Source organism: Sarcophilus harrisii, chromosome 1, assembly GCF_902635505.1.
Source record: "Sarcophilus harrisii chromosome 1, mSarHar1.11, whole genome shotgun sequence".
Taxonomy (NCBI): domain Eukaryota; kingdom Metazoa; phylum Chordata; class Mammalia; order Dasyuromorphia; family Dasyuridae; genus Sarcophilus; species Sarcophilus harrisii.
The window spans coordinates 3,333,834-3,357,862 of record NC_045426.1 but is presented as its reverse complement, the minus strand read 5'-3'; the positions used below and the strand labels follow the sequence as shown (position 1 = coordinate 3,357,862).

Below are 24,029 nucleotides of genomic sequence, written 5' to 3'. Positions count from 1 at the left end.
TTGGCTTAAAAATAAGATACATTGTGTGTTCTCCAGTTAGGATGAATTAGAAACTCTATTTGGTTGTTCTACACATGTGTGGAGCAGTGGATAGAGTACTGGGCAATCAAGAAGCCTCATCACCCTGAGTTCAATCCAGGCTCAGACCCTTCCTAGCTGTGGGCCCCTAAACAATTCACTTAACCCTGTTTGCCTCAGTTTATTCATCTGTAAAACAAGCTGGAAAAGAAAATGGGAAATCGCTCTAGTATCTTTGCCAACAAAACTCCAAAATGGGATTGTGAAGAATCAGATACGACTGGAAAATAAGAATAAGTTTTTCTTTTGATATGGGAAGTCTGATTTTCTTTTCCTTTCACCTAAACTTTTTTTTTAATGGGTGGGGGCTCGGGGAAAGTTTTTTGCAAGCACCAAGAGAGACCTACTTGAAGATCTTTCGCCTGAGAATTTTGTAGAAGGATATCTGTATTTGGAAGTTTTTTTTTCTTTTCTGAAGCAATTGAGGTTAAGTGACTTGCCCAGGGTCATACAGCTGGGAAGTGTTAAGTGTCTGAGGTCGGTTTTGAACACAGGTCCTCCTGACTTTAGGGCTGGGGCTCTAGCCACTGTGCCCCCTAGCTGCCCAAAGTGGCAGTTTTTAAAAGAAGAAATCAAAACCATTGATAGACACATAAAAAATGCTCTAAATCACTATTGATCAGAGAAATACAAATGAAAATGACTCTAAAGTACCACCTCGCACATAGCAGATGTCTAATATGACAGAAAAGGAAAATGACCAATGTTTGAGGGGATGTGGGAAAATTGGGAAATTAATGCATTGCTGGTGAAGTTGTGGAGCGATCTAACCACTTTGGGGGAAATTTGGAACTACGTCCAAAAAGCTAGAAAACCATGGATTCCCTTTGACTCAGCAGGATGACGGCTAGGTCTGTATTCCAAAGAGAGAAAACCAAAAAAGACCCATTCGTTCAAAAACATTCCAGAAGGTCTTTGAGTGGTGGCAGAAAGGTGGAAGTTGAGGGGATGCCCCTCGAGCGGGGATGGCTGAGCACGGGATGGAATACGACTGTGCTCTAAGAAAGGCTGATGAGGAGGCTTGCCAAGTGAAATGAGCAGAACCAGGACACTAGTGTCCAAGGGAATAGCGATGCTGCCACAGAGGGTTAACTGTGAGCGACCGAGCGATCTGCAGCAGCAAAATGATCCGGGGCCATTCTGATGGGCTCATGATGAAAAATACCACCCATAGGGGCAGCTAGGGGGCGCAGCACCCCCTGAAGTCAGAAGAACCTGAGTTCAAATTTGGCCTCAGACACTTAACACTTCCTGGCTGTGTGGCCCTGAGCAAGTCATTCAGCCTCAATTACTTCAGGGAAAAAAAAAAAAAAAGATAAGAAAAAAGACAGAAAAATGCCATCCATCTCTGGGAAAGAACGGATGGAGTCTGTGCACTTTTTAGCTTCATTTTTCTCCTGTTTGTTGCCTGGGCTGCGTTTTCTCTCACAACACAGCCTGGAAGTGTTTTGTGTGACTTCCTACGTCCTTCTATGTCCTCTTTGATTGGGGCCAGAACTTTGACGATTACTAACAAATGGGGAACACATCCCAGTCCGCAGTGGGAAGGGTCGGCGGTGGGGAAGGCCTCCAGGCTTGGGAATGCCCCGAGAGCCCCCTTAGGCCTGTCCAGAAAGAGCCCAGGGGGGGAGTCCCAGGGACTTGTCCCCTGGGCCCTTGGTCCATGTCACTGGATACGGGAGTGGGAGAATTCGACCCAGACCCCGGAGGAGGGCAAAACACGGGGACCACCATCCGGGGAGGAAGCGGACTATAAAAGAAGGTTGGCCTGGAAGCAGTCCAGGATTTTCATCCGTTAACGTTTCCCAGGTCCCAAAGGGGCCCACGACAACGTCTTGGGGGTGGGAGGATCCCGAGCCCTGGTACCCCATCTTGGGGATCAGAATTCCGGTGAGGGGAAGGCCCAGGAGGAAAAAACCCCAATTTTTTCCCCAGGGTGGAACCAAGGCAAGGCGGGGGTCCTCCGCCCGGACAGAAGGCCAACCTGGACTCTTGGGAGGTGGGTGGAAGAGCCTCCGGCCCCTTTGGGGGCGGGGGCAGCTTGAACCCGGGCCCGGCGGGACCAGAAAAGGGGGCCCGGGGGCAGGCCACTTGCGAAACATGCTGGCCAGGAACCTGAAAAACAGGGCCCCTCCCTCCCTCTCCCTCCGTGGTCAGGGAACCTTTTCCTTGACCCCACCCACCTCCCCTCCCCCCCCCCATCATCGGCCCTTCTTCCTCCCCCAACACGGGGGTACCGCCGGAGGGGGGGCCTGTGCCATTCCCCTCCCCCTCCTCTGGGCCCCCTTCCCCAGCCCCGGCCTAAAAACACGGTTCCTGTTTTGGATCCTCCTGGCCACTTCCCTTTCCCCTGGAGGGCCCCTGAGGGCACCTTTGACAGGGAGGACAAATGGGGGAGCACTGAAAAAACTGGGGTCCCCCCTTGGGCTCCCTCCCCTTTCAAATCCAAAACCAATCCCACACAAAATTTCTTTGGGTTTTCCCCTCAGGGTTAGCTTTACCCAAACCTCCCCTCCCTGGACCCTCCTGTCCCTTTTCCCGTCCTGCAGACTCCCCCCTTCCCTACCCCCATCCCTCCACTCCAAAAGGCAAATTTCCCCAGGTGTGACGTGTCTGTTCCCTGGGCCTGTGCCCCCTCACTGGGCTGGGAGCTCTTTGAAGGCAGGGACCTGGTCCCGGTCTTTTTCCCCCCACTGCCCTGGGAAGTCGGGAGGACTAATGGGGCCCTGTAAACATCCCCAAGGACCCAACCGGGGGTGGGGGCGACTGGCCGGGGGCATAACCCCCCCTTCTGGCTCCCTGTTCCAGTCTCCCAGACCAGAGGCACCTGGGGTCATGTCCAGGGCCTCCTCCAGCCTGGGACCCCGTCCGCTCCCCAGGCTGTCTCTAGGGACTGGGCCGGACAAACCAGATGGGGGAGGGGTATTCAGACCAGAGCATCTGGACACTTCCATCCTCCCAGCATGATTCTAGAAATGTTTCCCCTCAAGCCGCCCGGGTGGCCCTTCTGGGGGGGGCCTGCCTCACCGGGCCTCCCCGAAACTTTTCCCTACATGGCAGGCGGATCCTGGCGGACCGTTTGGGGGCGGGGGAGGGAGGGGGGTACTGTCCAGGATCACCATCATAGGACTGTGTTTTGCCGGGGGGTCAGTCTTTGCTGCTGTGGCCTGGAGCTTGGAGATTTCATACCCACTTTTATAGAAAGTGAGTCCGCTTTCACCGGAGGCTCCGCTGCCCCGGTCCCCTGCCATAGCTCCACAGGACCAGCGGACAGAATGCCAGGTGAATGTCCTTGGGGGCTCCCGCCCTAGGGCCTTCCTGTTCCATTTGTTTGAGATGATAAAGGTGTGGGGGAGCAAATTTAAAAGCTAAGGAAAAAGCAAAGACCTTGACAGACCCCCCCTGCCCTGAGTAGGGCAGAGGGGCTGCGAGCCCCCGGGGGCGGGGGGAAAAAGGGCGGCCAAATGGTCCCCGCTCTTATTAAAAACCTTTTATTTTGGACAGTGAGAAAGGTCCCCCTCTAGTGCGGCCCTCCTTGGCCGGCACTCCTAGGCTCCTTCCCACATAGATCCAGAGCCACCCGGCCCGGAAAGCCCCTGCCCCGGGCCTCCACCTGCAAAGCTCTGGAACAGGCCAAAGGCAGATGGCACCGACTCACAGCACAACATAACAAAGACCGCACAGCTCAGGTTGCATAGTTAGCCAAGAGAAGCCCGGGCAGCTGCCACCTCCTCCCGCCCGACCCAGCACCGTGGACATCAGTGGCTGGGAAGCTCCCCAACGGGGGTCGCAGCTCGGTGTGGGTCAGAAGGTGACAAATGGAGAAGGCTGTGCCCGCCCATCCCTGGCTCCCTCACCTCCATGTCCGCCTCATCGGCCTCTCCTGGTGCCCCGAGGATGGGATCATCCCTTCCGCTGGCCCAGCGGAGCAGGGGAACCTTTCTTCTCGATGAACAAAGACACTGCTCGGAAAACCCGATGTGGAGCGACAGACACCCTCCCAGACGTCTGAGAACAGCCCCTGACACCCGTCAGGCTGGGGACCAGGCCCTCCCTGCTTAACCCCCCCCTCACTGGGTTTCCAGACCCCCAGGCATCTCTCATCCCACCCCCACAGGAAAGGGCGGCCCAAACCCAGCCCTGTGGGGGAAGGCCCCTTTCTCAGGCTCAACATAAGACTCAACTCAGGGACCTTTTGGCAAGGGGCTTGGGCCAAGCCTTTAATCTTTTCAATCCTTAAATTCAAATGGCAATAAAAAAAACCTAGTTTTCCTTTTTCAAAATTTGCCCCTTTTCGGCCTCCGGCCTTTGCTTTTAAAGGTAGTGCTTTGACGCCGTGTGTCCGGCCCTGGCTGACCCGGTGGGAACGGAGAGGGAATCTCGAGGCAGCCGGAGAAGAAACCCGGGGGTCAGAAGGGCCCTCCAAACTCGGGCCCTTGCACCCGCCCGGGCCCAGGCTTAATTTCCCGGCCGGGGCGGCCCTTCCTGCCGGGAACTTCACCTTCTTCCTCCGGTCCCGGGGGCAAAAAAGAACATGATTTGGGTTGTGTCCGGAAATCCATCCCCAGGGAAAGCAAGTTCCAAGGTCTGTTGGTGACTTGAACTGAAAAACATTAGGATCAACATTCATTCACAGACATTTAAGGCAATGGGGTCAATCAATCACTGGTTGGATGAATGGCTGAAGGCTGACCACCCACGAAAGGAGCGCCCGTTCTGGGCCCGCGTCACGCCCGCTGGAGGCATTTTGGAGGAAAGGTTCTTGTCCTGTCAATACAAATTAAAGCAAAACACCGGTTCTGAACTCTGCTGGACTGCACGTGACCTGGGCTCTCCCGTCCCCTCTTCTCCACCAGAGATCTCCAGGAGAAAAGCGGGACAAGGGCCACTGATAAATCGTTCTTTGGGAAACTAGTCCAGATGGCCTTTTTCTGCAGTGAGGGCAAAGGGCTGGGGGGAATGAGGGCCTGGCCCGGGTGACCAAATCGGAGGGCCGTTCCCAAAAGTCTCAAGGGCCGCTCTTCTTCCCCTGTTGTTTGGCACGAGGGGGGCCCCGGTGGGGAGGACTCTCTACCACAAAACGGATGCCATGGAGGTGCTTTTTTTGTCCTTAGCTCCCAGAGGGACGGAACACCCGGGTCGGGGTCTCCCATATTGGCAGATCAAAGCAAGTGGGTTTTGGTGTGGCCGGTGGCAAGAACATATCACACCCGAAGGGTTCCGCCAAAGGGCCGTAAATGAAAAAAGCTCCCGAAAGCTCGGGGTGATATCCACTTTGGGGCCATTTGAAAGGGACTTGTAGAAGTTTTTTTGGCCTCAAAGAAAATGGGGTTTTGAGGTTTAAAAGGGCTCCAGATGGCGGTGGGGGCGGGGAAGCATGGGGCCACGCCCCGGGCGGGAGGGAAGGGATCGGAAGCCCGATCTGTGCCCGCTGCAAAAACACCAACCCCACACCTCCCCGCCTGGGGACATTCCCTGGAGCGCTTGGGCCGACAACCGGGAAACCTCCGGGCCGGCCCCGGATGGAGTGAAACGGAACCGGGGAAGCCCGGAAAGATTCCCAGGGAAGGCCGGCTAAAAGGGAGTCCGCCCCGCATCGGGCCCCCTTCTTTCTGCCTTTTTTATATATTCAATGCTCATAAAATTCCTTTTTTTTTTTTTTAAAAGAAAATAAAGTTAAAAGATGTCTGGAAATACGCAGTATACAAAAATTAACTTTTATCTCAAAATAACATTCCAAAGGCACTTCATTCAGTAGGAAAGAAACTCAGAGTCCGTTCAACTGCTCTGTGCAGGAACAGGAGGGAGAAGGTCTGGATGTCAAATCGGAAGAAGGACAGTCAGGAGCAGGGGTTCAACTGCTGAAACACATCAAGATTCATTCATTTTTTTGGTATGTTTTAAGAAAAAGCGATCCAGGGAAACGTGTTTCTATTTATGAAATTCATGAAAAGAGGTCCTTTTAAAATAGTGATTTTCTTTTCCTTTTTAAAAAGAGGCATGATCAACTACACCGCAGGAGACAGACAGGAAGCTCGGCGGGGCCCCGAGGGCCGCCCGCCAGCCCGCCCGCCCCTGCTCATCTTCCTTCCAGGTCTGGCAGAGCCCGCCTCCTCCCAGCGTCCATTCCCAAGCGGAGACGGCGGAGATGGTCGGAGCCCGCGTGCGACTTCAGCAGCAGCCACGGCCGGGTGGAAGGAGGGACGAGACCAGGGCTACCTGGGGCCGAACTTCTGCAGCATGCCGTAGACGTCCTCCTCTCGGCTCAGCCCTTCGAAGAAGGGGATCAGATCCAGCAGCTCGGTGTCGTTCATGTCGTCAAACCAGGACTGCACGGGAACCTGGAACAGAGCCCGCAATGGCCGGTCAGCCAACGCCCGGGGCCTGGGGAGGCCACCGGGGCCCGGCTCGCTTACCTGCCTCATCTCTGCCGGGGGCTGGACTCAGGGCCTCCAAGACCTCTAAGGGGACCCCTGAGGAGCAGGCTTGACCCCCTTCATTTATCTGCTTTGCTGACAAACTCTGGTCTTTTCTGTTGCGACAGGGGGGACCTGAGCCCGCCAACCCAGTGACTCCCCCCACGCCGTGGCCTTGGAGGGGCTTCCTGGAAACGTGGACACGGTGACAGATGTGGAATCAGGGAGCCATTCAGGCACTCTGAGCCTCTTCTTGCCCAGCCCCCACCCTACTCCTTTCTCTTGGGGAAGCCCATCACCCAAAAGACTTTCACCTCTCCACCTGCCTCTTCCCGACGGACATTTTATTTGGGGAGGGCCCTCCTAATATCAGGAATCGAGTGGCAAAATGGGAAAGGAAGGGACGAGCCCTGCTCGGGCTCCCCCAGGAGTCACGGGCACGGGGAGACGGCCACACCCAGCCCCAGGTGGGGGAGGGAGCATTCCTTCATCCAGAACATTTCCTGTCCCTGAGGCCTCCCAGGGACTCCCCAGACTGACATAAAAAAGGGGAGCGGGAGGGCTGGGTTCTGGGTTACTCTTCCCCGCAGCCCCCTGACCCCACCTTCAGCCCCTCCAACCACGGCCCAGCTTCTGCACTTCCTCTGTCCCTTCACTGAGAGCCTCGGTTTACCCACTGTCATAGGGGAGCACTGGCCTTGGGGGCCCCTTCTGGGGCTGGGAAGTAGGCAGGTGGCCAAAGCGGGGCCACAGGGCCTGGGGGGAGCTACCGGTGCCAACCTCCCTGACCACGGTGCAGCCCCTCCTTTAAATGCAGAAGATGGGGCCGGGCCAAGCCCGAGGAGCCCCTGCCAGTCTGGGAGGGGAGCTCGGGGAGGCCTAAGAGCTGCAGAAGCCTTCACTGCTCTCTGGGTGGAAGATGTAAGAGGCTGGAGAGTTGTCGATGATGATCACTTTGCTCAGCTCCCGCCCAGCTGGCTCGGTCCTCCGAGTTTTCGTGGAAACAAGGACCTGGAAGAGCCGGGCCGAACAGCCCGCTGGTCCAGCAGGCTCGCCACGGGTCTCGACTTTAGGGAAAAAGAGAGGTTGAGGGCGGGCTGGGGAGGGGCCGCCTGGCCCGGCCTGAGCTGAAGGGGCGGAGGAGGAATAAGCCCTAGCTCTAGGAGAGCACGGAACGCGAGGGCCCGTCACCACGGGCATGACGTCTTTGTCTGGTCTCATATCTGAGAAGACCATTTCCTAGACTCCTCGAGGGCCACCGGGGGACCAAGGGGACACGGTGTACTTTTCCGTCTCTTATTCCTGGACAGACCAATAGAAGGGGCCAGGGTCCAGGGGACCGGAACTCCACGAGGTCCTTCCCCCTAACCAGCAGTCACCCCTTGGATTGAGGGAGCAGGAAGGGCTTCTGCCTGAGAGAGGCCCGAGTGGGGCCCCTGGGGAAGCACTCCCTCAGGTGGCAGTTTCTGCCAGTCCCTAAGGGCTGGAGTCAGCTGCTGAGCCCTCAGTTCAGGGCAAGCAAAGGCCGGGACGGCACGAGCCCGTCCTGCAGCTCAGGGGCCTGATCCTGGGCCTCTGAGGGCCACAGAGCCCAGACAAGTGACCACAGCATGTTCCACGGAGGAACAGAGCGGGAGGGAGGCCAGAGGCTGGCGGGAGCGGCCGCCCCCCGAGCCCTGGGCCCCGCTGCCTGCCGAGGCTGCCCAACCCCCCACGGGAGGGATGGCTCACCAGGCCTGGCTGGGGAAGGGAAGGTACGTGCTGGAACGGCCGGACTCTTCGGCGCCGAGAGCCCAGCTTCTCCAGCTGTGGCCCCACATGGGGCCCCTCAGAACTGAAGGGGGGGGTCGCAAAATGATGCTTTGAATTGCCTAGTGTATGGCCTCTGGGCAAGAAGGAAAAAGTCTGGGGGAAAACCTGACCTGCCCAAGTCCAGAGCGTGTCCGGAGCGTTCCCTCGCGGGGCCCAGGCCCACACCAACCTCCCCTCCCTTGGGCCCGTCCCGTCCAGCCCACGTCTGTGACACTGCCCAGCCAGCTGGTCCCCAACACCCTTGCGGCAGTTGTGCCGGAGGCGGGGAGGCCCCCAGGAGCAGCTGTGGGCGGCCAGCCGGCAAGAGCGGCCCAAACAAGGCAAAGGCTAGCCATTGCTACCCGCACAGGGGCCCCCATTGTCACTCTGCCTTCCAGGACCCAGGATGCCCCAAGAGGAGAGCTGGGCCCTCCCTTCCCCCTCTTCTCAGACCCAGCTCTCCAATCAGGCAGATGGGGTGGGGGGGGGCCCGCAGCATTTATTTGGGGTTCCATTTCCCATGGCTCTGCTAGACCCTGCGAGAGAGAAAGGGGGCCCTCCCGGGGGCTTCTGCACACAGACACGGCAGCCCGAGCTCTAGCCTCAAAGGGGCAAGCGCTTTTCCAAATGAGTGGGGGCCCCCCGGGGGCCTCCTCCACGCTGGGCCCAGCAGAAATTGGGGAGGGAAGCAGCTCCCGGGCTGCCTTGGGATGCCGCCGGTCCCTGGCCTCCCCCACGTGGGGTCCCTGCCGAGGACGCCCCCAGAGCACCTGCCGGCTGAGCTCATGCCCTTGGCTGTGGGCAGCCCGCGCCCCTCAGGGGCTTCCCTGGCTTCCCCGCCCCGTGGCAAGGCCCATGTGTTCCTGCCCTGCAGAGCTCCCAGGGCCGCCCTTAACCTCTTTGGGCTGCTTCTCCGTGGGCAGTGGGAGCGATCCCCCAGTCACTAACGAGTACTCAGCGGGCACTATGGTCGGCTGGTGCGGAAGCAGGCCCAGCACCTGGACACGGGCACTTTGAGGGGCCAGAAGCCCCCGGCACCCCTCCCCACTGTCCGGCTCGCTCCCCCCACTGCCCGGCTTGCCCCCCAGGGTGGCCCCCCGTAGCTCCACCAGGAGTCCCTGCCACGGCAGCACGGCACTAATCCCAGGGTGCACCTTCTGTGGCGCGCCCTCGAGGCCTTAGGGGCTCCTCTGTCTGACCGCTGCTAGGTAACCACAGACCGCTCAGCCTGTGTCTCAAGGCCCCCAGCACCAACAGAGGCCCCATTGTAAGCCAAGCCTGGGTGGGCAGGGATCCGGTCCCCATGGAAACCCCCAAGGCACATGCTGCCGGAACACACCCCTGCCCGACACAGAGGGAGGGAGGAAGGAGGAGGAAGGGTGGAAGGAGGAGGGAGGGAGGGAGATGGAGGGGGAGGCATTAAGAGGCCCCCCAGGAGAAGGGCAGAGCCCTTCCTCCAGAATCCAGCCCCACCCCCTGCCCTCAGGACAAACCTTCGCCAGGCTGGCCGTGAAAAGCACACACTCAAAAAGCTGTCCCATTCTCTGAAGAAATTCATCCACGTGTGGTCGTTTCAAAACGTAGACCTGGGAAAAGAGGGGGCCGATTAGTGACCAGGACCGGGGGAGGCTGAGCAGGGGCAGGGCCGGCCCTGGGCCGCTCCCTCAGAGAGAGCCCCTGGCCTTCACCTGGCCGGGCCTGGGAAATGATGTGGCTGGGGGAAGTCTGGCAAGCCCCCCTCCTGGCTCATTCCTGGGGCCATCTTTGCTACTCTGGAGAAAGGAAGGGCCCTGACCGTGGCTCTGTGCTGCAGGTGCCAGCCTGGCTCCCTGTGCCCACTGTGCCAAGCGCTGTGCCAGAAGCAGCGGCTCCAAACGCATGATCCATGCTCACAAGAACTTCCATTCTGAGGGGGAGGTCACGGAAGAGGGGCCTCAACGACAGTGGGGCTGGGGTCCGAGCCAGACAAGCGGCAGCCGGAGAAAGGGAGCGCCTCCTCCACGCTCCGGCTCCTTAGAGGAAGCCGCCTCGTTCTTGCCTCCGCCCCGGCCTGGCCAAACCCACACCTCGGACGGCGGAACCGACAGTTCCCAGAGCCGGGCCCGGGAGGCCCCACACCCGTTTCTGTTTCACATTTGGGTGCCAGGGGACTCGCGGAGGATACAGTGGACAACGGAACCACGAGACGGGTGGGCACGATGGGTCGCAATGGGCACCGGTGGAGGAAGCTCCTCAGTCAGTGAGACCCCAAGTCCGCGGAAGCATTTGAAAATGGAATAATTTTAGTGCCGCTGAATCAGAAGCTGCATAAGCTCAGTGGGGTCATACAGGGAAGGGAACCGAACACTAAAAAGGTGACTTAGCCAAGATCACATAGCAACAAACTAGAAGACCCAGGATGGAAATCCGAGGCCTTTGGCGCCCAAGCAGAGGCTCTGTCCATGGGAGATCCCGGGCTGCACCCCGCACCTCCCCCTCCCCCAGTATCGCTGCCCTGCATCAGTCTGTGAAACGAACCTGGGCCTCCTGCCCAGCTCCCCTGGGCGCCAGTGCTCAAGCAAGTTGGGGCCACAGGGATGCTTCCCATCTGTGGGAGGGGGTCTGCTTCCTCTCGGGTTGAGCCATGAAGACCCCTAAGAAGGTGTGGACTCACACCTGTGGACCTGGATGAACTCAGCTAGAGAGGGGACCCCAGGCCAAAGGGGAAGGGGGTGGGGGAAACCCCCAAAGCAAAAAACCCAAACTCCCCAAACGCCAGAATTTGCAGCAATTAGAGATGGAATTCTAGTCTTTTTCAAACTGGAAAAACAAAAAAGAGAGGAGGCATTCAAGACCCCCAGACCAGTGAGCTCTGAGGCCTGCTCAGGTGCCAGAGCCCAGCCAGACACAGGGAGCCAGAGGAACCTCATCTCCTCTCTCTGAGCAAATCAGCTCTGGGCCCGGCCTCTGGCTCCCTCAGACACTCACACTGGCCTGGGCCCGGCCTCCCCACTCACCGGCCTGGGCCCAGTCTCCCCTGCATGTTCACACTGGCCCGGGCCCGGCCTCCCCTGCATGTTCACAGCGGCCTGGGCCCGGCCTCCCCTGTGCGCTCACACTCATTTGCGGACAGAGCAGGCTGGAAAGGGCTCGGCTGCCTCTCCCACTCTGAACTTTTGCAGGGATGTGGGCAGCGTGGCCCTTGTCCGTGGCCTGCAGGGAAGACCTTTCACATGACACGGTTTCACTATCCCCGCCTCCGCAGCGTGACTCGCCCATGCAGGCTGGGCCCCCGGCCAAGGGCCGGCTCCTGCTCCTCTGCGTCAGCCGGCCGTCCTCGGGGGTGTCCACCGGCGTTCCGGGCCTCCCGCCGCTGGTGCCGCTTAGCGTGGCCGTGCCCGAGTGCAAGTAACCAAGAATAGGCCAATGAGAATGGGCCCAGCCTATCCTGGATTACTTGAACCAGGTCACAGCCTTTTCCAGGAGGACGGCTCCCGTGGCCTTATCGACGACGTGGCTTAGCTCGTGGTAAACTCGGCCTTCGGTGACGCTTGCCACAGCTGCCCCGGCCTGTGCCGCATCCCAGCTCCGGTCAGCGCCCGGGCCCCTCCCCCAGCAAACGTGGTCTCGGGCCTCTCCCCCGGAAGGTATTCTAAAGCACCACCTCTTGCAGTGCTGACATGATTGCTTTTGGGAAACAGAGCCTGGCTTTCCTTGGCTGAACCCACACAGAGGTCACAGGGGGCAGGGGCACGGGGCAGCCGCCGCTTAGCCTGAGTCCAGCTCCCCGTAGTCTTGCTGAATTGTGGGGAACAGACAACCGTTCTCCCACAGCCAGCGTGCCCCGTGACTTTCTGTGGCCGGGTATTTCGAGTGGCCTGAATGACCAGTGGGCGGCGCGTGTTACAAACAAGAACGAGACTATTTTTGCCGCTGCCACAAAGGCCAGGCGAGAGACACTGCCACGAATGTGCACACCTGCACCCGTCCCTGGTTTAAACACTGGAGAGAACGTGGTCCTTGGAAGTAAACCTGGGGCCGAGTGCCCTCCGGCTCTGAGCCGGGCGAGCCTGCCTCCCAGAGCATCCCCGTCTGGAGGTCACCCCGAAGACCTGCAGAGAGCGCTCCCCATCCAGCCCAGGTGTCGGCCCAGCCTCCTTCTGCGGCTTCAGGCCGGGGCAGGGGGATCGTCTCGGACGCAGGAAGTTTCCCTCCTCCCCATGGCCCCCGACTCCACCCCATCACAGACTCATGGGTCAGTGGCGGCGGAAGGGACCCAGAGGCTCTCCCTGGGGTCTGCGGCAGGGCCCCCAAACACCCCCCCCCGTGCTGTCTGCATTTGACCCCAGCTCTGCGGTGTGTGATGGGTAGCCAGGCTGTGCCAGCTCCCAGGGGCCCCTCTGCTTTGGTGTCCCATCGGCAGCTTTGAGATTGAGTCCCAGGACCTGAGACTCACCCTCCCCGAGCTTCTGCCCTACAAAAGTCCGTCCAAAAAGTCGGCCTTGAATTCGAAAAGAAAAATCAGCCATCTTGTTCCCTCTGCCGTCACTCAAATCCCTCCAAGTTCTACTTGAGGAATAAAGCCCAACTAAGGGTGGGAGAGCTGTTTTTGTTTGGGGGGCCAACGATTGCAGGGCGGGGGGGCCCAGAACGCTGCTCTAGCTGAGGCTCCCACTTTCCCCCCATGGCCGGCCCGCTGCTCGGGCTTCTGGGCCGAGAACGCTGCTCTAGCCCTCCACCTGTCGACAGGCCCGAAGCAGGGAGCGCCTCCTCCATTAAGGGAGGCCCCCGTGGCCCCATCCCCACCCGTCCTTGGCACTCCAAGCCCATGCATGTTGCCCCCGGGTCACACCCCCAGAGGGAAGGGCCTCCTTCACGCCTCTGCTTACCGCTGGCTGGGCAGCCGGGCCCAACGAGGCGGGGCAGGCCCGGGGCCCTCCAGGGACTCAGCCCCGAGTTTTCTGCCTGCAAGGCCCCCGCCCTGGCTGCAAGGGTCAGCCACTCACCCAGGTTCTCTCCCCCTGTTTCTAGATCTGTGAAATGGAGCTACCAGCTCCTCTGAAAGGGCTCTGGCCAAGTCCGATATGAAAACGTATCCAAGGGGTTAGAGAAGGTCAAGGAGGGACAGATCCGAGAGGAGGGACGGCCACGGCCCAGACCAGCCCCGGGCGGCCTTCTCTCTGCCGGGGGCCACGGATAGACATCGCCTGGCCCCTCCAGCCCAGGGAGAGGAGGGGTCCTTGCCCGAGCTCAGACCTGGAGCCCTATGCCGTGGCAATGCTAACCGGAGCAGGCATGTATCCAGTGCCTGGGGGCCGGGCACGGGTTGAAGGGCTCCTCACACATTCTCATTTGATCCCCATGACACCCCTAGGCGCTATCACGTCCATTTTACATTTGAGGAAACTGAGGCAAACCGATTAAATGACCTGCCTGAGACTCCCAGCTCGTGTTTGAGGCCAGACTCAAGCTCGGGATGTGGGCACCGCTCAGGGACCAAACCCCACCAATCCCGGGTGAAGCTAGAAAGGCCAGAGACCTGTCAGAGGCAGGTCTCGGAGAGGAAGGTTCAAGCAAAGCCAGCCCTCGGCCGACTGAACCTCGCTCCGTTTCCCGCACTTGGTCTGGTTCTGAGGCTCGGACCGAGCCGAGGTCAAGGGGCCTTGGCGTTAGAGCCGAGCGGACGGATGGGGCCGAGGAAGCCGTGGCCCGTGGGGAGTGGGCGGCCGTCAGAGGCTCTGAGTGCGAATCGGGCAGTCAGAAGGAAAGATGCCCATCAACCTCCGACCGGACATTGGGGAAGGGAAACTGAGGGGGGAGGGGTATCTCCCACCCACCTTGCTCAGCCACACCCAAGAGCAGGCAGGGGAACGTCCATCTGGGGCTCTCGGGATGATCTCCCAAGCCAGACTCATGGGTTAGCCCAGAAGGTCCCCAGCGAGGGAGGGGCCAGGGCCTCCTGGGGCACATGGGGCATCCCGTGGCTCCTCCCGGAGGCTCCAGCTCTTCCCAAGCACGGCCCGGGTCAGGGAAGGAGGGAGAGGTCCAAGGGGAGGGTGCGTGGCCCCGGCAGGAGAAGCGCTGGCCGCACTGCCCGGCCCGGGTACTTACTTGGTGTACGGTTCCATCGATTTCAACCGGAACAATAAAGTCGGCGTTACTGATGGGCTGGACAAAAAGAGAGAAACAGGAGTGAGCCCGGAGGCGGCTCAGAACCATGGGCCTGGTGGGGCGTCCCTCGGGGGGCGGGAGGGGCCCGAGGCGGCCTTTCCTGAGGGTTCCCTCCGTGATCCCGGGGCCCCAGGAGACACCTGAGCAGCGCCATGAGCCTTGGCTTTAACCCCAGGACCCGGGGCTGGAGGGGGGCGGGGCGGCCCTTCCTCTTCAGACCCAGGTCCTGGGCTCCGGGAGCCGGTCAGAGACTGGCCTGAGCTGCCCAGCCACAGCCTCGGACCCAGGACTTCCCAGCAAGCCTGGCCCTGGTCCGGAGTGGGGTGCGAGTCTCCCCCAGGGCTGTGCCCTCCGTGGGTGCCACGTGGCCGGCGCCCTAAGTCACTGCAGGAATGGGCCCAGTTCCTGGGACTGGGTGCGGGCAGACAGAGTTCAAGGCTTTCTCCCGCCCAGGGTCCGAGCGCCTCCGGCCTGCCCTGAACCCACCTTGGCTCCTCTGCCAGGAGGGCGCAAGCTAAAGGCTCGGGGCCCGGCCCCAGTCAGAGGGAAGACCCTCACCGGTCCGGGTCTGGGCGCCCGGGGGAGAAGAGAAGGCCTGTGCCCTCAGCGGCGGAGCCGGATCAGCAGGCAGCAAAGCTCAGGGCCCACAGCCTCGCCGGGAGGCCTCCCCGGTCCCGGAAGCAAGCCACCGCTTCTGGGACCTGGCCCGGGCCCTCAAGCCTTCGGCGCCTCGCATCTCTCCACTCCCTGCTCTTCTGCTCCTCCCTCTTTCTTCCTCCTTCTCTCCTTCCCTCACTCTCCCCTTCCCTTCCTTTATTTTTCTTTCTTCCTTCTCCTCCCTTTGTTTCTTCTCTTTCTCCTTTCTCTCCCTCCCTTCTCTCTCCTTTTTTCTTCCTCTTTTCCTTCTTTCTTCCTCCCTCTCTTCTTTTCTCTTCTTCTCTTTGTTCCTCCCTCATTCTTCCTTTCTCTCCCTTTGTCTCTTTCTCCCTACTTCTTCTTCCCTTTTTCTTCCTTCTTTCTCCTTTCCTTCCTCCTCTTTCCTTTCCTTTCTGTCCCTTCCTTCCTTCTTTCCTTCCATCTTTCCTTCCTTCCTTCCTTCCTCCCTTCTCTTTCCTTTCCTCTTTCCTCTTTTCTTCTTTCCTCCCTCCTTTTCTTCCTCTCTTCCTTCCCCTCTTCTTTCCTCTGTCCCTTCTTCTTTCTTTCTCCCTCCCTCCTCCTCCTCTCTCCCTTCATCGGACCTTCCATTCATCGAGGACTCCGATATCCCGGACTTTCCATTCCTCGGGCTTTCCCAGTGCTCCCAGGCCTTCTCAACACCCAGATGGGGGTAAGGACAAAAGCCACCCATTGAGGTTAAGGAAACTCAATAACAATGGAAACGCTCCTTTAACCTGGGAAACCTCTGAGATACAAGAGGGCACCATCCCGAGGCTGGACACCCCCTGGAGCGCCGGGCCAGCCCAACCACGGCCACCCAGAAACCCCGGCCCAGTGGCCAAGAGAGATATGACAAGGTCCCATTTTTGGAGACGAGAAAGCAGTCGGCCCGGCCCCCGGCTCCGCCTGGCAAGTTTGTGGTCATTTCGCCCTGAGTCGATACCCGGGGAGGTCTGGGAAGCCCCGGGGGGCTCCTGGTGGCCCCTCCCCGCGCCCCACAAGACCAGGCTCCCCCGCTCACCTTGAAGGAGCTGTGCACCAAGGTCTCATCGAGGTCGATGACCATGCACTTCTTGCCGTAGTCCGACAGCTTCAGCTCTGGGAGGAGGTACTTGGCGGACGGCTACAGGGAGAGAGACGGCCCACGGTGAAATAGCGCCACCGGCGGGTGGCCGGGCCAGCGCTCACCTGTGCCCCTGTGCCAGGGAGCCCTGAGCCACAGGGCAACCCCGACGCCCCCACAGAGCAAGTGGCAGGCGGGCTCTGCCGGGGCTCCTGGGGATGGGTTCGTGCACGTGCTCACACACAGAGACGGCCTCGTGCATGCACATGCACATCTCCACACATGCACTCACACGTGCACACAATAATCACACACATTCGGCCCCACTGCACACACGTGCACACCTCACACACACATGAGCATGTAATACTCACACAGAGACAGCCTCATGCACACACATGCACACCTCACACACACATGAGCACACAATACTCACACACACAATGACCTCATGCACACACGTGCACACACTCACACATAAGTGTCCTGTGCCCTTCCCCATTCCACCACTCTGTCCACCATTCCATGTCTTCCTCCAGTTTCCACCACCGTTCCTATCCACTCCTTCCCTCATTCACCTCCACATCCCTGGTGGCTCCCAGTGCCACCAGCTGGACCATCCCCTCCATGTGCCCTTGTAACAAGCTGGCTCACACTCTTCCTGCTGAACACACTGCTGGGGCTCAGGGCCCGGGATGGAGACGGGGGTTCCAGGGGAGACCCCTTAAAGTCAGGAGCCAGCCACGGGGGAGGAATTGAGAGCAAGGCCCCAGGCACGGGGTCCCTCTGGGCCCTTCAGGCCCATGCTGGCCGCCGGCTTCTGACTCTCCAGAGAGGTGTGGGCCGGGCCGGACCTCCGAGGCCGCCTCTCTCCCCAGCCTGTGGCAAGAGCGCCTGTAAACCCCGAGTGGCCACAGGAGGCCGCGAGCAGAGTGTGTGTGGGGAACCTGGGGTGACTTTGGGGCAAACTTTCCCTGGGCCTCCGTTTCCCCTCCACAGCATGGACCCCGAGGGTCTCTTAGGCCTTGCTGCTGGGGGTGCCCGCCCTGGCTGAGGGCCTGGTCCTGTCGGCCCTTTGCCCCGTTGGGGCAGGAACTGTCCAGCACACCGGGTAAGCAGAGAGGGGAGGCTATTTGCCGTCCCCCAGCTCAGACCGGACCAGGGCAGCCACCCGCCAGAAGAGAGGAGGGAGAAGAGGCCAATTTAGGCTCCAGGGGGACAACAGCTGGGAGGGGCCTCCCGCAGAGCCGCTGGTATCTGAGTGTGGGGGCAGGAGCAGCACCTTCCATGGGGAGCACTCCCGGGCTGAGCCCACACAAGCAGGTTTACAATGGAGCCATGGGAGGAACAGCCCAATGACACACGGGAGTTGGGAGCAGAGGGTTTGGAGACGAGAGCTTTGGGGAGGAGGACCTGGGGAGGTCTGTGAAGCCTCCTCACTGTGGCGGCCCCTGGGGGGGTCCTCAGCCGGCTGCCCGAGCCCCTTGCCTGTCATGTCGCCCGCTCTAAGGGGGCAGAGATTCGCGCCCAGTGTGGAAAAGGCTCGGCCCCTGGGAGGGCGGCCATCAGAATTCTCCTGGTTCACATTCAGCGAGAAGCACAAAGCCGGGCAAGTCGCCCCCACCCTGAACGCTTGCCCACAGGCACTGTCTGACTGCGGGGGCCAAGGGAGGGACTAGAGTCCGTGAGACATCCTAGGAAGCCCAGGCCGTCCCAGCCCGGCCGCTTGTTCCCAGACATCAGCCTCCCTGGGGGTGGGGGAGAACCCTCAAACGGGGAAAAGCCAGTTCTGGGATGCCTGAGGCAAGCCCCAGAGGATCATGGACAGAGGGATCAAAGCCCTGGCCCAGGGTGGAAGGACTTCCCTTGGATCCTGTGGGGGGTTTGGGGAGTAACAAGGCAAGAGGTCCCATTTAGGACCAGAATAAATCTCAAAGAGGCCCCTGAGACCAAGTGCCCAAAGGCCAGGAAGTGAGCGAGTCAAGTCACAGAGGGGGAAACTGAGGCCAGGAGAGGTGGTGCCGTGCCTCAGGTTACACTAGTGAGCGGCGGGGATGTGCCCGGCCCACTCTGCCATCCTTCTAACGGGCGCCCAAAACAGGGAACGCCAACTGGGCCTGTGGGACAAGGACAAGGATGCCCAGTCAGTGACCGTGTCAGTGCCCGCGGGGCAGCCTGGCCCAAGGATCGTGCAGAGGCGTAAGTCCTCAGGGCGCTCCGAGACTCTGAGACTAGCAAAGGAGACTGGACCTGCACTGCTGAGGAGGAGGAGAAGCAGGGAGGAGGAGGAGAGGGACTAAGAGGAGGGGGGGGGTGAGAAAGAGGAGGAAGAGGGAGGAATAGGAGGAAGAGAGGAGAAGAGAAGGAGGAGGAGGAAGAGAGGAGAAGAAGAGGAGGAGGAGGGAGAGGAGGAAAAAGAGGGAAGAGGAGGAGGAGGAGAAAAGGAGAAGGAAGAGGAGAATAAGGAGGAAGAGAAGGAAGAGGAGGAGGCAGAAAAGGAGGAAAAGGGGAGAGGGGAGGAGGAAGGGGAAGGAAGAAGAAAAGGAGGGAGAAGAGGAGGGGGAGGAAAAGAAGGGAGGGAGGAGGAGAAGGGGAGGAAACAGGAGGAACAGGAGGAGGGGAGGAAGAGGAAGAGGAGGAGAGAGAAACAGGACGGGGATGAAAAGAAGGGGAGGGAGGAGGAGGGGGGAGGAAGAGGAGAAGGAGGAGAGAGAAACAAGAAGAAGAGAAGAGGAGAACGAAGGAATAAGAGGAGAAGAGGAGGAAGAAGAGAAGGAAGAGCAGGAGGAGCAGAAGGAGGATGAGGAAGAGACAGAGAAGAGGAGGAGAAGGAAGAGGAGGGGGAGGGGAGGAGGAAGAGGGAGGAATAGGAGGAAGAGAAGAGGAGGAGGAAGGAATAAGACGAGGAGAAGAGGAGGAGGAAGGGAAGGAAGAGCAGGAGGAGTAGAGGGAGGATAAGGAAGAGGCAGAGAAGAGGAGGAGAAGGAAAAGGATAGGGAGGGGAGGGAGGAATAGGAGGAAGAGAAGAGGAGGAGGAAGAGAAGGAAGAGCAAGAAGAGTAGAGGGAGGATAAGGAAGAGCAGGAAGAGTAGAGGGAGGATGAGGAAGAGGCAGAGAAGAGGAGAAGGAAGAGGAGGGAGAAGGGGAGGAGGAGGGAGGAATAAGGAGAAAAGAAGAGGAGGAGAAGAGGAGGAGGAAGAGAAGGAAGAGCAGGAGTAGAGGGAGGATGAGGAAGAGGCAGAGAAGAGGAGGAGAAGGAAGAAGAGGGGAGGGGGAGGAAGAGGAGGGAGGAATAGGAGGAAGAAGGAATATAAGAAGAGGAGGAGGAAGAGAAGGAAGAGTAGGAGGAGTAGAGGAGGATGAGGAAGAGGCAAAGAAGAGGAGAAGGAAGAGGGAGGAGGAGGAGGGAGGAATAGGAGGAAGAGAAGAGGAAAAGGAGGACCTCCACATCTGTGCAGAAGGATGTGCCACGTGGCCAGAGGAAGCCCCTGGTCTCCACGGGGCCCACCCCTGTCCAGGGCACAGCCCTAGAGAATTGGGACCGGCTCTCCCTAAGGGCCGCCGGCAGCCTGGGAGTCTGACCCCCACAGGATCCTCAGCCCCGCTTTACGGGGCGGGACATGGTCTCAGAGAGCTCGAGCCACTTGCCTATGGTCAGCCTGGAACCCAGGGCCCCCGACCTCACGTCTCGGTCATGGTACTGACGGACGCAGGGGAGGTAACCAGAGCTGCCGGGGCCCGGCGCCAGGCCGGAGGCCCCTCCGGGCGCTGGCACCCTGGGGACACACCCCCTGGGGGGGCCCAGCATCACTGGCCTGTGTCGTGAGCGCTCCCTCCTTAACGTCCTCTTGAGGGCCGCCCCCAGAGCTAAGAGGGCTGAGCCTGGGCGGGATGGGCATTTCTGCAGGCTGAGGCTGAGGCTGGAGCGAGGAAGACGGCCCCTCGGGCTTTGGGCCGGGCTTTGATTCCTGAAATTGGCGCGCTCGCCGTCCCTGTTTGAAACAACAGCTCCATGTCACAGCTCGTGGGGCGAGCCGCCTGACTAGGGGCCGAATCGCGGCCGGAGCCCAGAGCAAGCGCACCCGGGAACGGGAGGGAGATACGTACACTCGGGATGGGGATGACTTGCCGCTGGTCGCCCTGTGGAAAGAACAGACAAGGTCCAGGTCAGTCTTGCAGCCTGCTGGGGGGAACAGGGGCACACGGGGGCACAGGCCTTTGCCTGTGGGACACCAAAGAATAGCAGCCGGAGGCAAACGTGACGGCCTTGATGTTCTTGTGGCCAATGGATGGGATCACTGAGTAAGCTCTCACAGACACAGAGGGAGGCTGGGCAGGGATGCAGGGTGAGCTGGAATCAGGCACTGGTGGCCCTGGGGGCACTGACAGAACCAGGGGGCACTGGTGGCCCTTTTCTTGGGCTGAAGGGCATCAGCGTGGGCCACTGTGGGAGCCAGCGAGGACCCCAGCCCTCGCAGTGCCCTCAGCTCCTGCCCAACCTGGGGTGCGCTGGTAACTAAGACCCCATCAGGACTAAAGGAGGTGGGAATTCATCATCCTCTGGCCAGAATCGTCCCCGCAACCCACAGCCATGTCAGCGGGCTGGGGTTTAACCATGCCTAAAGTCCCTAGGAAGAAGAGAGGACTTTGCAAACTTGGAAATCCTCTCCTGAGTCCCCCCTCCCCCAAACCTGGCTCCCCACTCTGGCGCTGCGCCACCAAAGATGCCACAAGCACTCCCCTGATCCCCCTGGGGCTTCCAAGTCTGTGAAGAAGCAAAGCGATCCCTGAGAAGGTCCCCCTTCCCTTCAGGGTCTGTTTGGGGCCATCAGCCCCTAGTTCGCCAGGAGGAGGAGTGGGAAGCATCTTAGGCCTGCTGCAGCCATAGAAACAAACAGTAAACAGCCTTGTCTGCCCCTGAAAGACTTGGAGCAGTCGGACTTCAAGCTGGAAGTCCCCGGGGGCCTCCTACAAGCAACTTGGATGCCATCAGGTGACTTATCCCAAGTCACACAGCTAGCGTGGTAGGAAGGTCCGGGTCTGGAACCCAGGACTTCTGGGCCCCAGACAATGCTCGGGGGCCACACGGCGGCTGCCAAGGCTGTTTGGGGGCTGAGGATGCTCAGGACCGGGGAGCTTCTCTTCTACAGAGTGGAGGAAGCAGAGCCTTCCTAGAGCCGCGCCACCGTGCCCTACGTCTCCCAAATGGCTGGATCAGGGGGCCAGGGTGTTGGCCACATTAAGAGCCGTAAGCCCCAAATGCCTTTATCCATGGCAGGAGGCCCGGGGCCAAGCACAGCCTCTCTGCTTCTGCACTAAGGGGTCTCCATTTCATTTCAAGGCCCTGTATGCCAGCCGGCCCGGCGGGCAAAGCTAGGGGGTGGGTGGGGAGGCTTCGACCTCAGAAGCACATTAGACTGTGCCGGTCCACGTCCGGCCTTCAGCTTCAGCCTCCATTCTCCCTTCCCAGATGAACTTGTTCCTAACAGATTCCTCGGGGTGCACTGAAACAGCCAGAAAGGCTCCCCACCTGCCCCCTCTGAAAAGGGCTTTTGTTTTCTCTGCCCTCAGCAGGCCGGCCGGGCAGTGCCGCTGGAGGAAGTGGGCTGAGCAGAGGCCCTGCCTCAGTCACTCCCAAATCCATTAAAGGCTTTGTCCCTGAGGCTGAGTGCCAGATGGGACCTTGGGAATCATTAGAAATAAGAGCCTGTGTCTCATTTATAGCTGAGGTCTTCTTGTAGTGGTGCAGAACTGGAACCTGAGCGGCTGCCCGTCGGTGAGCCTCAAACCCCGAGCCTGCCTCGAACCCTGAGCCCACCTCGAACCCTGAGCCCGCCTTGAATCCCGAGCCTGGCCCCAGAGGTCTGGGGAGAACTGACCTTCTGAAGCCCCCCGTTCTCCTCCACCATCGGGGGCAGCACATTTGTGCTGTGGATGGCTGTGGTGTCGACATTGTAGTTGCGGAAGCAGCAGAACAAGGAGCTGAAGATGCTTCGGCTTCGCTGCTTCTTCAGGCTGATGCTGCTCTGGGAGGCTGTGGGGGAGACAGAGAGAGAGGGGTGAAGGCGCCTGCCACCATGGCAGAGGGGGAGGGGACTCCATGTGGAGATGCCCAAAGAGCAGGGTTAGAGGCTCCTCTAGTGCTCACATCCGAGACACTTGGGGGTCCCTGCCCCCCAAAACCTTTTAAATAAAAACCCATGGATAGGGCGGTGCCCTTGGTCCGTCCCCCCTCCCCCCAGAGAAGCGAGAGCTGCTCCCACTGTCTGTCCCCGGGGACCGGCATCGTTCAGAACCGGCCTTGCTGCTGGTTGGGGACGGGTCTGAGCCTTGGGAGCACCGAGAGGCTCCTCGGCACAGGAGTGGGGCAAGGGTTAGGGAAGGCGGGGGTGGCCCCCTCCCTGGAAAGTGGGCCTTGGGCTGGGCCTTCAGAAAGTCTCCCCAGAGGCAGCTCAAGGAGGAGAGCATTCCAGGCCCGGGGACCGAGGTGCTTGGAAACCAAAGGGTGGATGTGGCCGGGAGCAACCGCTGGGATGGTGAGGGGCCGGAACCCGGGGGGCCTCCAACACCCTTAAAGCCCAAAGGAAAATGTGCCGGGCAACAAAGGAAACAGCTCTCTGGAAATATGGGTATACATGGAGGCCAGGAGGGATGAGAGGTCTCCGCTACAGCAAGCCTGGCACAGCAAGACTGAAACAAGGAAAGGGCCCGGAGCAGGGTGCCCGCAGGGAACTGGGAGGGGAAGGGCCCGGTGACCCCGGGGGGAGAGTCCCCACTGTGAGCGGGGGAAGAGCCCAGTGTCCCCTCGAGGAGAGTCTCCCCTGACGAGCAGAAGGGGCACACTTTGGCTTAAAGTGGTGACTTTCCCGGGGTGGGCTTGGGCAGGGACTGTGTGTGTGTGTGTGCAGATGTGTCATGTACCTGGTAGTGACCCCCATAAGGATATGGGCCCCGCCCATATAACACACAAACGTGAGTACCAGAGGCCAAGCTGCCCCACAAGCCCCACATGGTGCCTCTGCCCACAGAGACCCCGTGTGGATGGCAGCGACATGTGGAGCACAGAGGGGGACAGGGACCCTAGAGGCGGGACTATCTGCCCTCACCCATTCGGGCCCTCGCTCTCTGGATGCATGCCCGGCACACGGGCGCAGCCTGGCTCCCGCCAGCTTCCTCTCCGGCTGTCTGGGCCCCAAGAGCCTTGGGGAGCCCGACACTGAGCGGCCGATGCTACCCCTGGCTCCTCCTTGTCCCCGTGGCCGCCGTCGAGGCCACAGGCCCGCGCCCCCGGTGAGCACTGCCACGGTTTCTGACGGGACCGGACTCCGGAGGTCACGCGCCCACCTGGGCAGATGCTATGAGTGATCTTTCACCTCTGCCTCTGCTCCCGGGATGTTCAGTGACCCTCAGTGGGAAACACGTCCCCCACCCGGCTTCACTGTATTAAGTAAAAGCACAACATTTGAATGCCGGAGAGAAGGCCGAGCTCCCGCAACATCCCAGTGTCCCAAAGCATCGATGCCCACAAGCTTTCCTTCCCCACACAGATGAGCCCCCAAATCAGCTCTAAGGAAAAACAGGTGCAGACCCCGTCTTCCTGGCGCCCGCTCAACCAGCACCAGGGTAGGGCTCTGGCAGGACTCCAGCGCGCCTCTAGCAGCCCTGCTGGGTGGCTGGCTATCTCTCGGGGGGACAGGGCCTTCCATGCTCCCAAGAGGCTGCCTGAAGGAGAGCTGGAAGCCAGGAAAACCTGGGTCCAAGACTGCCTCTGAACCGGCCAGTCATGCGACCAGGGGAGCCTCGGTCTGCCCTTTGTGCTTGGACCAAACAGGGTTCCCGGGAGCCTCGAATGGCATCACGTCTCCGGCCACCCT

The 24,029-nt window shown here is 60.1% G+C and overlaps 1 protein-coding gene across 1 annotated transcript in view; it reads right to left on the bottom strand.

Annotated features, from left to right (window-relative positions):
- Positions 1-5,772: 5,772 nt before the first annotated feature.
- The window catches only part of CTDSPL (CTD small phosphatase like), a 49,574-nt gene continuing 31,317 nt past the window's right edge, over positions 5,773-24,029 (bottom strand). Inside the window, exons 2-11 of the mRNA XM_031963691.1 lie at positions 22,035-22,189; positions 20,263-20,295; positions 19,971-20,147; positions 16,114-16,215; positions 14,376-14,432; positions 9,564-9,871; positions 9,234-9,422; positions 8,510-8,589; positions 7,397-7,561; positions 5,773-6,520 (exon numbers count right to left, since the gene is read on the bottom strand). Coding sequence (XP_031819551.1) covers positions 6,294-6,520; positions 7,397-7,561; positions 8,510-8,589; positions 9,234-9,422; positions 9,564-9,871; positions 14,376-14,432; positions 16,114-16,215; positions 19,971-20,147; positions 20,263-20,295; positions 22,035-22,189 — 1,493 coding nt within the window. The 3' untranslated portion in view covers positions 5,773-6,293. The remainder of the gene's footprint in view (positions 6,521-7,396; positions 7,562-8,509; positions 8,590-9,233; positions 9,423-9,563; positions 9,872-14,375; positions 14,433-16,113; positions 16,216-19,970; positions 20,148-20,262; positions 20,296-22,034; positions 22,190-24,029) is intronic.